Genomic DNA, 13,781 nt, shown 5'->3' on the forward strand with positions numbered 1-13,781 from the left:
CGCGACAGTTTGCGAGAGTTCGTTGTCAGGCGCTCGTGCCAAAATTCGCCAGCGACGTATTTCCCAACCGAGACCAAAGTGTTGTATCTGTAAAGTTTGTTTCAAACAGGAGTGCGGTTTAGTTCTATATTAGATTAAGTAAGCCCCAATAAAAATGACGCCTTTAAGAAAAAACGACTCCAAAACAGTGACCTGAACCTCGCGACTTGCCGTAGAATGCCTTGTTGTCATCATTTCTGCATTTACTTCCTGTCCCATTTGTAGCGAACACTTAGCTAGCGTTTGCCACAATGTCCCTGTGCTTAGTTCACACACATTACATTTGGAGGTAGGTTAGCCTTTATCAAAAATACTATTTTGCATTTTCATATACCGTAATACACTGTGGGGGATAGGCCACGCCCATTCGTGGAGGTAAACAAAGTATAGCTTCGTCACCTAACGTGATCGAGGCTCGAGCTGGGACTCAACGGCCACCATCATCCTCCTCGGGTCGTGTTCCGTACTTGGACACAACGATCAGTTCATCATGAATTGCCGCTCCGAAGTTCTTGAAGTAACAGTGGAGGCGAGGCAGGTGGAAGAAGCTATGCTGGCGTTGCTGCACACAATTTTACTGCATCGCAGCTCCGGGAAATTTCACTACAAAAAGGAGGGCACCTACTCCATAGGTACCGTGGGCACACTAGACATCGACTGTGACTTCATCGATTTCACCTTCGTGCGGGTGTCCTCGGAGGAGCTGGACAGAGTGATCAGGAAAGCTGTGTCTGAATTCAAGGTAATTGGTGGTTTCAGCGTGTGATTGTTGACTGTAAGGCTTAGGCAGGCCTATAATTTGACGATTTTATCATATGCTTTGGTTGCAGGATGGTTTGAGCAACTCTGGCAGCGATGGCATGGGGCAAATCTCCCTGGAGTTTTACCAGAAGAAGAAGTCTCGCTGGCCCTTTTCCGACGAGTGTATTCCCTGGGAAGTGTGGAGCATCAAGGTCAACGTTGTCAACCTGGCCAATGAGCAGGAGAGACAGATCTGCAGGGAGAAAGTGGGCGAGAAGCTGGGCGAAAAGGTGATCAATGTGGTTGAGGTCATAAACCGCCACGAATACCTGCCAAAGATGCCCACCCAGTCTGAAGTGGACAATGTTTTCGACACCAGTCTCAAAGATGTACAGCCCTACCTTTACAAAATCACATACCAGATCACAGACTCTCTGGGCACCTCTGTCAGCACGACAATGAGACGGCTGATTAAAGACACCCTGGCACTGTGAGGACGCTCCAAGACAGAGAGAAGAAAGATACGGATGATTTTATCCATAACTGTATTTATAGTCATGCCTGACTCTACTACTGCTACAATGAAGCAGTGTCAGTGTAAGCACCTAATTTGTTTCTTTTGGATGTCTCTGCTGTGGTTTCATTTTGCTTGTATCTTAAGAATCTTTATTATGATATTGTGTTTTTACAAACTGTCTCTTTCCAAATGATCTTTTCCTTCCACCATCTTCAATGTACAAAGTAGAAAACAACACTTTATCAGTTCAATTCTTTCAAAAGTTGTGTTGCGGATGATGTAAATCTGTAAATTATTGTTAATATTTGACAATAAATGTTCATTGTAACTGATGGTACACATAATCGGCTATCAGTAACTCTTCCAAATGAAATATTCTGTAAACCTATACCAATGTTTGAGATGATAAAACAGCTGCTGGCAAAGAGAAACTCACAAGACTGGGTCGTATGATAAAACCAATTTTTTTTTTTCTCTCTTTATGCAAAACATATGGCTGAGTTTGTGAGCAGATTTCCTCATCTATGTGAAAACTTCCTCTCTGCACTACATTTCACGGAGAATGTGACCTTACACATGGGCAGGACAGGATTTCCAGTTGGCCATTTTTCCAAATTAAAGCAAGCACCTCCTAAGTTCACTCCCCAATTTCCAGCCAGAAATTGTCACAGTGGCCCACAGCTTGAAAAACATCCCGCCGGCTCAGGGTTGTCTGCCAACAGGATAACCTGTGTGTCACATACCGTAGTTACGCAGATAGTAGTCAAACTTATCTCTGCCTCACCAGCCACATAGAATGACTTAAAAAAAAAATATATATATATATATATTTATCCAAGGCCTATATATTTCTGATCATGTTAATACTGCACACTGTCGTCCTTGTGTCTGATTTGACGTACTGAGGCAGTATGCAAAAGTTGAAAGAGTTGGGGACGAGAAGTCGCAACAAATTCATAAAGTGAATATGGTTTGGACACTCAAATTACGGCCCATGGCCCAAATGTGGCCTGTAATAGGTGGACCTCTGACCATTTCCTAATTTTGATGAAAATAAATTGATTTAGACTGAGATTTGTTTTTGTTCTTTGAATGTAAATAAAGTGCCATAGTGCCTAAAAACAGAAAAGGGACCCCCCCAAGCAAACTGGCCCCCAGGCAAAGCAAGTTGAGTATCCCTGGTTTAAATAATAGTGTATTGGTGTAAAGAGGCATTTCAGAGCTCCAGTGCGTCAATTTCAAATAAGAGTAAGTTACGGGACATCAAACAAGCTCACTGAGCGTTACGGAAAGTCCTGTAAATCAGAGATGCACCGATCCAATCTGATTCCGATACCCGGGCTGAGCGGAACAGCCGATACCGATCCGATATTACTGTTGAATGAATGAACCGTATACTTTGCCATGTGAGTGAAGGCATCAGGCTTGACATAAACATTGAGCCTTGTGTAACAAATTAGCACAGATATAAATGTACTTAATATTATTTATTAATAAATAACACACTAGCATCAAAAATAAATAAATAACACTTCCCTGTGAAGTGCATTGCACACAGATATTTTGAAATATAAAATATAGCAGCTGCCTGAAATCTGACAAACAATGGCTTAATTCACTTGCTGTGTCTGATCTTAATAAAACACAAATGACTGTTGATTAGTCAGTATCGGAGCAGATATTCGACCCGGGTATCGATCGGTGTATCTCTACTGTAAATGTACGGAAATGTTTGCTTTAAATGAGCTGCAGGGCACAATATAATTCACCAAAATGATTTCAATTCCACAAAGGGATGTATATTTACTCCATTGTTACTCTTTATTACAGAATCGAAGCACAAAAACAGTAGAAAAATCTAACACAAAACAGCTGCAAATTTTCAAAAGCAACAATAATGCAACCAATGCGGATACAAATATTCGTTATTGCAGTGAGAGCACAGGAATACTAAAAAGATCAAACTTCTGTTTTTACTAACAAAATTGGTACAAAATCGAGGATACAAACACTTCCATATACACAACTCCAATCATCTCTGTGAGACTTTCAGAATGTTCTTACCACAAGAAATTAAGAGCACTAGTATCAATACAGAACTTCTCCAGAGAACTGAACATCACTATGCAGCTCCTGTTGCTCATTGACAGGAAAACAAATTCCCAGTTTGTGTTGAGCACTCTTTGAATGCAACATTTCCCAAAATTGTAGCAATGGTAATAATTTATGACGGAGGTCTAATCCACCGAGCCAAAGCAGAACTATATACTTGTACAAGAATACAATTGGATTACAATCAACACAATCTTTTGAAGAAATCTCTAGGAAGCAGGGACACTTTCTCACCATTCATAGAATAAAAGATTTGCTTTCTCATGCTTCACTCATCTTGAAAAGCCTGAGTCATACATCATCTGAAACTATTGTGCTTTTGTGTAAAATAATATTGAGAAAATATTGCATAAGGCCATTAAAGCATTGTAAAGCTCAGTTAATTACCACACTGGCGTTGCGCTGGGGTGGTGATCTTTGTGTCTAATGTTCAACAAATGAACATTACACTTGTCATATTTATTGTTTTATATTTGAGAATAGCCATACATTGCATTACTATACTGCAGTGTGCTTTTTTTTAATATACATTCTTGCTGTAAATATTTTAGATCAATTTCTAGCAGCTGAGGAAAAGAGCCAAATATACTTGAATGATTTTATCTAGTAAAGGATACTATCAAATCAGCGCAGCATGTTATGTTCCCTGTCCATGTCCCCATTTGCACTGGTAAGCTGGTGTGAGCACCTTTTACAAATGAGCTCAGCAACATTAAGAATGCTTTTTAGTAATTTACCTGTTAAAAAAACGCTCTCAAATCTTATAACTGATGATTGCACGGTCTGATTCATTCGTATATACATAAAGAATAGTCACCAGGCTAGTATAGAGGAAGATAAATTACATAAATGAAATGCTGGGCCTAAAACAACAGGTATCTGAGGTGTGTGTGTGATGTACAGTTTGTGATAGAACTGTAGTATACTCACAGTCTTCTTCAATAGACCCAAAATGGTGCAAAGGCAATAAGACACTGAAATATGAGAAAACTAATGCAAAGTAATGCTAAGTATAAAGCAATAAAACAGGAACTGCTGGACCTATTTATCCTTTTTCATTCTGCAGCCTAAAACCTTGGTCAGTAAAAGGGTCCAAGCAAACACTTCGGACCACGTCCCTCTCTAACAGAATCAAACTGTGTAACAAAGTGCATATTGAAAACATTGTTGAGGCCACCAATATTGTCCAAAGGGATGTCTATCACACCAAGAGATAGATCTGATACAACAGCAAAAAGCACTACTCTTTAATTCGACTTTAGCCTCTAAAAATGTCACACACTTTTTCCACACTGAGAAAACAATGTATAAAGTCGATAGGGCTGTACCGAGTCTCTTGGAAAAATAAAATCTAATTGAGGTTTTTAAACGAAGCTCTGAATGTCCATTGTCATATTTTACAATGTCATCACCCATAACGTTTAAAAATGAATCATCTTCAGACTAAATCCACAAATTGAATAAAGTGCTTTATTGGCTCGAATGAGTCACTCTTTTATTTGGTGTTTATTAAATCGGCTTTCTTTAATGAATATAACTCCATCAACATGAATATATGCAGACAGCATACTAATCCAATAAGAGCATAAAATAATATTAAAATAACAACTGCGCCCTAAGGCTTATAGCACCATTATACTACGATTTTACGAATGTAAGAAGCCTACGCAGCCACCACTGTATTAGATTCTAAAAACAGTAATAGTATCGGAGCTGGGTGATATGGCCAAAATCTTCTATCCTAATAAAGGCAATTTCAAATATAATTTAAGAAATAAATAGTCTTTATGAAATAAAAATGTGATACAGCCTATGTTTTGTGTACCCCCGTGTGAATTATTTTCTCATTTTATTAAGAACTTTAGTGCAAAACGTACATAACGTGCAACGATCAGAACATAATGAACAACAAGTGTCATCCAAATGATTAAAATATTGCTGTAATGCAGTTCGGTTGCTGTTAATCACACTCAACTGTAAAGTTTGATTATAAAATCAAAACTGCTATTCTTAAAAGATACTTCCTCTGGTACTGCACATAACATTTTCTGAGAAGTATTATATTATTATTTCTCACAAAATCTCCATAAGATATTTTAATGACATTGATTGCATTGAAAGATGATAAATGATATTGAATTATCACCCAGTCCTAAATAGTATAATACTATACTAGTACAGCCTAATGTTTATCTGAAACTGTGCAGGAACAGAGTGGACATGCAAACAAAGCACAATATTTAATTGTTGATTTAGAATTTAAATGCCAATGTTATGAATGAAGCTTCGAACTATTTGGTACAGCCCTAGTTGTTACTGTACCTTCGAGTCAAAAGTGGTACAAGTAAAGGGTTCAACTCTGTACCTTGTTTTCCCAAAACACTTGGATAGGTAGATACAAGTAGACAACTAAAATAGGTTTAAAATAGATAAATGCTTACAGCTCATTTTAAAAAGGAAACAAAGCCAGTTATAATCATCTCGTCTCACAGGAATCTAGTACTTGATTGCACATTCACGTTTACACCTCTAATGAACATGGCCACTTCAATATATATGACATTGGAGGCAAGCACATAAGCTATACATTCAAAGTCTTCCTTTTGTAGGCTGAGGTGTGATTATTCTAATATTAAGTATTGTCTCTCAAGAGAAATGCACTATACTTGTCTGATGCTTACACGTGGCTATGACTCTGCTCATGGCTCCAGAGACTAAAGGCCGACTTGAAGGTCCTGTGACAGAGTTTGCACATGTACTGCCTCTTAAACGTCAGGGCAGAGAGAGACGGTGCATGGTAAAAGAGTGTGTCGGATTCCTGAGGGCCACCTGCATTCTCCATGCTGTTTGACCTTGACAGAGGGCTGTGGCTGCTGGGTTGCCGTTCTAAATCAGGCCTCATCGTCTTGCTTACTGATGAGCCACACGGCTCTGGGCTGCTGGACTCCTCGGCAACTGGCGCCGCCTGGGTAGATTTGAGCATGGAGGCTTGTGGGGGGGGACGTTCAGAGCTCTGAGGGGTCGTGGGAGGGGAGGGAGACAGAGGTGAGGGGTCTCTGTCGATCTCTTTGGCTCCAGGTTCGTTAGCAGTCGGCATGTGGGACTGGAAGTGGCTCCAAAGGCGGAAGTTGGTCCTGAAGGCTTTGTTGCAGATGTGACAAATGAACGGTTTGATGTGACATAGCAGCTCCTGGTGTCGTTCCAGGTCTTTGCGAGAGCTGAAAAGATTTCCGCATTTCTCGCATGGCCACACACCAGGTTCTTCGGGCCCTAATTTGGCAGTCTCTATATTTTCCATCTCACTCACTGCCTCCTCTAATGGCTCTTCTTTCACCACCAGCTTGCCATGATGGCCCATGCTCAGGTCCTCAGGCACATAGGATGAGGAGTCTTCTGAGTCGTACATGGGTGGACCTGAGGAGTCACTGTAACTCATGATCTCTCTTGAGCTCCCCGGTGCTAGAGGCTCATCACTGTAATGCTCCTCTCCGAGCATTTCAGATGCCTCTTCATTGTTCTCTTGTTGGTTCAGGTGAATCTGGTCTTTAACTGTCATCATGTTGTGGTTGTGGACTTCCACCTGGTGGCGCCATATGCTGAAGGAGGATTTGAAGGTCCGCATGCATTCCAGGCACGTCAGTTTCTTGTACTTACAATGTGCCTCGTGGTCCTTCTTGACCATTGGACTTGAAAATCGCAGGCCACAGTAGGGGCATACGGTTGCATGTCGACATCCCCTCTCGTGGTCGCCCTGCTCAAAGAGTGAAGACAGCTTTATATTACAAAGTCTACAGGAGTAAACACCAGTGTCTGTGTTCTTCTGTTGAATGTTCTCATCCTGCTCCTGGTAGCAGATGCTCTCGTTCGCTGTGTCCTGGTCATCTTTTTCAGCAGGGTGTGTCCTTAAATGCTGTCTGTACTGAGACTGGAACACAAATACTTTCCCACAGTAAGGACATATGAAGCTAGGCCTTGATCTCTTTTTGGTGAGCGCAGGAGACTGCAAACCCTGCTTATTCCTCTTTAACTTCCAAAGTAAGGCTTTCTTTATTTCCCTCTCTCGCACAATATCTATCAACTTCTTCTGAAATTTATCATCCAGTACAGAGGAGCTGGAGGATGAAGCTGGGTTTTGTACAACTCCGTGCTGAGTTTGGCAGTGAGTCCACACTTTAAAGTTGGTATGGAAACGCTTGTGGCAGATGTCACAAGCATACGGCTTTTCAGGGTTGTGATACATATTTACATGGCGATGTAGTCCAGCGCTTGACCTGAAAACCTTTAAACAGTTCCAGCATTTGAAAATCTTGTTGTGAGGTGGCTCCTCGCAGTTTTCATTGGAGTCGCTGCTGGCAATCTGAGGTACTGTTTCTGACATGTTCCCATCGAGAGGGAAGAGGCTATGTTCTTTAAATATTTTGCTCTTCTTAAACGGGTACCTTCTATTGTCTGGCCTGTCCTTTCTTTTCCCAAAAGGATTGAAGTCTGGCCTGGAACCTTGGTCAAAATTTGTTTGAAAGTTTTTAAGATTGACTGGCAATGCATCTCCAACTGTGATTCGAACAATGTCCATGGGGTCAGCGAGTGGACTGCTGGGCTCATCTTTCACACTGACCTCCCGTTCTACCTGAGTTTTTTCATCATACCTGCTGGGGTACTTTGACCTGAGAACCAGGGGAGACTTGCCGTTGTGAGCAGATGTTTGTGTCCCGGATGCTTTTGACGCCATTTTAACAACTGACTGCTCACGATTTTGCAGCTCCTTGAGCTCCAGTGTGGGTGAGAAGACCGGAACAGGGCTGTCCATGGATAACGATCTTCGGAGTAGGCTTTTTATGAGTGGCCCGCTCCTGTCAATGGTCTGGCTAGGCTCGGTGGCCTGTCCCTGAAAGGGCACTTTGGTGTGATAGCGGGGCCCCAGCTCCTCATTCTCCTCTTGAGTGTCCTGGTCAGTGTCGGACTGCAGCCGGATGTGCTGCACTTCAGCATCACTGAAAGACACTGATGATGTCAGCTGGGGCCTTACAGATGTGACGCGTGATGAATTCCCTTTTAATATAGAGCTGTATGGATAGATCGACTTCCTTTCAGCAACTTCACTCTGTTCAGATGATTTCCTGCTGATGGATTCAGAGTTTCTGACTGATTCATGCGAGTTGTGTTCTGATGGAGGCTGAGCTGACTCTCTTATAGAGTGGGGAGATGATGATGTTCTCTCTGATGTTTTCCTCTGATAACTCGAGCGAGAGGGATGGGTTGTGTCATTCCGGACCCGACGTACAATGACGCTCCTTGTCTGGAAATCATTCTCATCCCCTTCTGAAAACGAAAGCCTTTTTCTGGACACACAGTAGGATGCATGGGGCCTTGCTGACACAATGTTGGTGAGGAAAGGGATTCCAAGACTGTAGCCTAGCTCTTGAATGGCTGCCAGGCTATCTTTGTCCACAAAAAGTGAGGAGGAGTAAATGTAATTCAACACTATCTCAAAGGCGTCAGGCTCACAGAAGTCCAGGTTTACAACTTTTAGTAACTCTGCGTCCATCCGTGTGAACAGAGACTGGAAATACTCACTGGTGGCAGCCAGAACACTCTTATGGGCCTGGTACCTCTGGTCCGCTACAACCAGAACTACATCACACATCTGGCCCCGCAGGCGCTGCTCGTTCAGAGCCCCTAACACTGAGAGGGCATGGGAGGGATTGCTGTAATGCACTAGGCTCTCCATCGCTGAAAGACAAGATGACAGGATGACATTTAAACTCAGGATTGTAAATACAAAAAGGAATGTAAATATTAAGTGTAGAGATGTGCATGAACAGGCACATGCATACATATAATAATAGTCAACTGGAGATCATGTACCTGCCCTGTTGCTTTCTTAAAATGTAATTCCGGCGCATCCCATGGTCTTTTTCAACACGTGCACACATCGCATAAGCCGTCGAGACAGTTTATTTCATGTATGAACTATTAACAGAGAAATCCGGTAGAGTCGCTAACAGCCGGATGTGGCTAACACTGATTAGCTCGGGGCAGTACGATGAAGGCATTAAAACTGCTTTTTTAACCACTAATACTGCTCCAAAAAACACCAAACCTCTGCAGCAGCATGAGAAGAGTCCCTACACAGAAAACAAAGCACCAATGGGCTTCTTCCTTTGGGATTTACTTTGGTAATCCACTTGAATGGACTTTACTATGAGAGGAGCTGGTACAGGGGCCAGTGGGTAAGTCATTAAAACACTCTTTTAATAAACTCCAGGTTCTCGAACTATGTTGTTGGTGCTTTGTTTTCTGTGTAGGGACTCTTCTCATGCTGCTGCAGAGGTTTGCTGTTATTTTGAGCAGTATTAGTGGTTAAATAAAGACGTTTTAATGCCTTCACTGTACTGCCCCGAGCTAACCACTGTTAGCAACGCCCGACTGTTAGCAACTCTTGATGGCTTATTTGATGTGTGCAAGTGCCGAAAAAGACCATGAGATTATTTCGCACCGGATTTACATTTTAATAACCTATGCCTGCGTCTATTAGTCTTATCATTTATCATGTAACAACACCATCAGTATCAGAGGTTTGTGCTCTGTGAATTTACATTATATCAGTATATGATAGTAGCCTTTTATTATAGTTAATCCAGCCAAACATACCAATTGTGCTAACACGTTAAAAAATAAATAGGTAATGATGGGTTAAATATAACGTCAAACAATAATTAACATCTATTATAAAATCAGTACACATTTAAAGCCTCGAAACAGAATATAAAAAATGTTGTAATATGTAGAAAGGTAACAGTTCTAATTCTAATAGAACAACTCTTGACAGAACAACCCACTATAGCGTTTTACTATATTTTGATATAAATTATAAGATATCACCTGCCACCTGATAATAAGTAAAGCCAACAAGAAGCAGCAAAATGGTATTTGGATAGATTTCTTAATTTAGGATTACTTAATTTGAGAAATGACTATGCATCTTACTAAGTGTGTGGTCTATGTGAAAACAGTTGAAAACTGTTTGAAGTAATCATACTCATGGTAATGTACAGTAGTGTTAGATTACATCAGTACACAGAAAGACAAATGCAGCGAGTGTATGGACATGACATCATGTTAGCAGACAGAAGGTAGAAATGCAGTTCTGTCAAGTCACCCTCAATGACAGACAGATGCAGGAAGTTTAAAGTTAGTTTTTAAATGAAAGGATTCAGATGTGGGCCGGCTCACAAATATCCCCTCCACATCTTATACAGCATAACATGTTTGATACGCTTTCATGAAATAAAACATTAGCGTGAAAGAAAAGAGCAGAGGTGGTATGCCATGTAGCAAAGCCCATTTATGTAACCCATGTGACTATTGTTGAGGCTGTCACTGCTAATTAAGCCAAGTGTGAGACGAGATGCATCAGGATCTGGCTGGTTGACTACCTAGCCTCAACTATTCTCTTGGGAAAAACCCTGTGTTGGGGACCGTTTTCACATAAAACAGTCTCCTCCTGTGTAGTGGTAATGTAGACATTGAGAATATTGTTGTTACACTGCAATGCACAATAGATTACCAGTTTATTAGATACACAAGGGTGTCTGTTTTAGTTTCAGGTACACTTAAATCACTACAGCACTTAAGAAATAATTGTGCACACGGTTTTGGGATTTCTATAATATTTTTTATAGAAAGATAAGAAAAACAGCAAGTATATGTAAACCTCTGCTGTATTGTTAAGGCGGTAACTTAAAACCACGTATAGTTACCTTGATAGAAATGATAGATAATATTGTATTGGCATCTTCACAAGCAACCCTTTACCGTCTTATTTTAATTCAAGCACGTTTTTCATTAGAATATCAACTGTCGATTAACATTAGATAACATGATTTGTTTTCAGCTGAAAAACATGTCTGCAGTTCTCATATAACCCTAACAACCTAACCATATAGTCTACCTACACCAGGGGTCTGCAACCTGCGGCTCTTGGGCCGCATGCGGCTCCTCTGCCCCTTTTCAGTGGCCCCCTGTAGCCTTGCCAAAAAAATAACATGCAAATACGTAACGTGTTTTTTTTGCACAGTGGACAGTCGTACGTAGGGAACACCTGTTATATTGGAGTCCAAGTTATTATTATTTTTATTTGTGTGAAAATTAAATATGCGCCACATCCTGCGTTTACGGCTCATTTATTTTGCTTTCACTGCCAAGGTGGATGGCTTACATGTATGCTTGTTATGTGGTGAGAAATTAGTGAACAAAAAAAAAAAAAGTATAACAGGTTATAATAGGAATAAAATGTTCTTTATTGTCATTCTATAATTTCATTACCACAAGAAACTATAGTTTTGCTCTTTGATAGTAACGGTTGGAGACATACACCGCTGACATACACCGACAAGTCAGGGTAGCCTGTGTGTAGGCAAAACAAATGATGACTGGACAGTTAGAGGGCAAAGCATTATTTGTTTAGTAATATAATTAACGGTGGTATACCTAGCTAAATCTTAATGCAGTGTAATACACCAGCTTATTTAGAGCTGTGTGAGTCAAATTCCCCAATTTTCCCTCCAATTATATTGGAGGTTGTAGTTTGGGGTGCTGTCGACCCTTTATGAAGGTAGGGTTGTTGTAAGAGACCGAATGAATTTTAACTCTGTGTGCATGTGTTTACATTATCCAGTAACACAACAATTCATTCAGTGGGGTTTGTATTAATCACTGTCTGGCACATAGCTATTGCTGCGTAAAACAGGTATTACAGAGCATTAAGTGAAAATCCTCAATTAGGTGCATTTGAGTCACCTTTTCCAAATACATATAATAAGAACAACTGCATCTGCTCCTGCTACAGGTGATTTTTAGATTTATAGGGTTTTCACAGACCTAGCTTTCTCCTAAACCACGCACGTTGCTCCTTTGGGCGTTTATTTTGAAAATGGTGACCGGAAATCGTGTTGCTTGTGTAGACACTTGTTAAATTAGGCTCATCTCATGGGCAGAAGCGTTATTCATTCATCAAAAACGAGCCCGGTTGTCATCCGAACTCGCGGTCCACGTTAAGCGAACGGCGGATCTTCGGCCGTGTCAGTTTTCTGGGAGGAAGCCGAGTGAGGCTTTGAGCGTTAGATTTTACATGCGACGTGGCTCAACGTCTCATGACACATAACTTCTCCAACCCAAAAAAACACTTTCAGTTTAGAAAAACAGTCACGAGTTTCTCATTTTCTGAGGGTAAATGGCGACAGAAGCGAGGCTGCACTCGTTTGGTTTTAACGGCTCCATCACACCAAGAGGGGGAAAGTTGAGCGCGTTTCAGTGTACTCCCCCGCGGTAATCCCGGAATAAAAACACAGTCGGTGCAGACAGACGCGGTTAGAGTGGAGGGAGTAAATTATACCCGCTTCCCATGTGGAAGGAGGTTTTTCCCACCTCAAAAAACGGTTCGACCCAGCCTGACACGGCGTACTTGTTGGCAGCGACATAGCTTGTAGCTGGTCAGGGTTTTTACAGCAGCACAAGCCCCCTTTCGAGTTACGTCAGGGAGGAAAAGGAAAAAACGTGTCCTTAACAGCACTCTACCAACTCTGTTCCACCCTCCCCGCTAATGTTGCTTAACGGTAACTTTGGTAGTGTGTCTACACTTACCCTGCCCGTCGTAAATACGGTCTTTCCTCCGCACAGCCGGGACTTTATTCACTGTTGTGTAGGTTTCTGCGCGCTGGTCGTGATTCCATCCATCTTGAATTTGACGTCATCCCACACCAGGGATGAGGTCATCGCAAAGAACGCTCGTCACGTGCACTGCGTTCTGATAGGCTGGTGAAGGACCAGGAGGCGGGGCTTACGGGAGACATGGCGCTGAAGCTAATTTAAAGGGATAGGTCATATTTTTCTTATTAGCTGTGAATTTGCTGTTTCTCGCATTTTTTTTTATTATGGTCAAAGGTAGCTAATTAAAGGTACACACCATATTGTGATTGACAGTGTACTAGAGCATTGTTCTGGAATTATTTAAGTATAGTTTAAATTAGTTTGTAGCTCTTATTAGCTTGTTGTAGGGTCACATATATTAAAGTAAACAGGGCACGAGTTGAGACTAGTGATTTTCTATCTATTATTTATTTAGTTTGATGGAGAAGAACCACACATTTTCACGTTGAAACTCACTGTGACATGCAGATATAATATGCATGTACTGTAACTGAACTCTCCCCCAGCCCCAGTGAAACCAATTAGGTCTGTGATTGAATGGAAGTCATAGCAGTAGGTGTGTGTCATTACTGGCATCCAGTGGGGACTTGTTGCTGTTTATTTGGCCTACAGGCCCGTTCCCCGTAAGCCTCGTCAGCTGCAGTACCTGGCAACAGTCTCATGA

General features: G+C 41.4%; 2 protein-coding genes across 2 annotated transcripts; one reads left to right on the forward strand and one right to left on the reverse strand.

The window, feature by feature from the left end:
- The first annotated feature begins 272 nt into the window (after nucleotides 1-272).
- Nucleotides 273-1,627, forward strand: atg101 (autophagy related 101). The gene is made up of 2 exons (XM_083927390.1): nucleotides 273-781; nucleotides 870-1,627. Exons 1-2 carry the CDS (start codon nucleotides 530-532, stop codon nucleotides 1,272-1,274), a joined length of 657 nt encoding a protein of 218 aa, XP_083783516.1. The 5' UTR covers nucleotides 273-529; the 3' UTR covers nucleotides 1,275-1,627.
- A 1,493-nt stretch (nucleotides 1,628-3,120) lies between these two features.
- Nucleotides 3,121-13,152, reverse strand: zbtb21 (zinc finger and BTB domain containing 21). The gene is made up of 2 exons (XM_083926933.1): nucleotides 13,052-13,152; nucleotides 3,121-9,139 (listed from the first exon to the last, which is right to left on the reverse strand). The coding sequence occupies exon 2, from the start codon at nucleotides 9,135-9,137 to the stop codon at nucleotides 6,087-6,089; it is 3,051 nt and encodes a 1,016-aa protein (XP_083783059.1). The 5' UTR covers nucleotides 9,138-9,139; nucleotides 13,052-13,152; the 3' UTR covers nucleotides 3,121-6,086.
- Nucleotides 13,153-13,781: the final 629 nt, after the last annotated feature.

Source organism: Echiichthys vipera, assembly GCF_963691815.1.
Source record: "Echiichthys vipera genome assembly, chromosome: 14".
In the NCBI taxonomy this organism is placed as follows: domain Eukaryota; kingdom Metazoa; phylum Chordata; class Actinopteri; order Perciformes; family Trachinidae; genus Echiichthys; species Echiichthys vipera.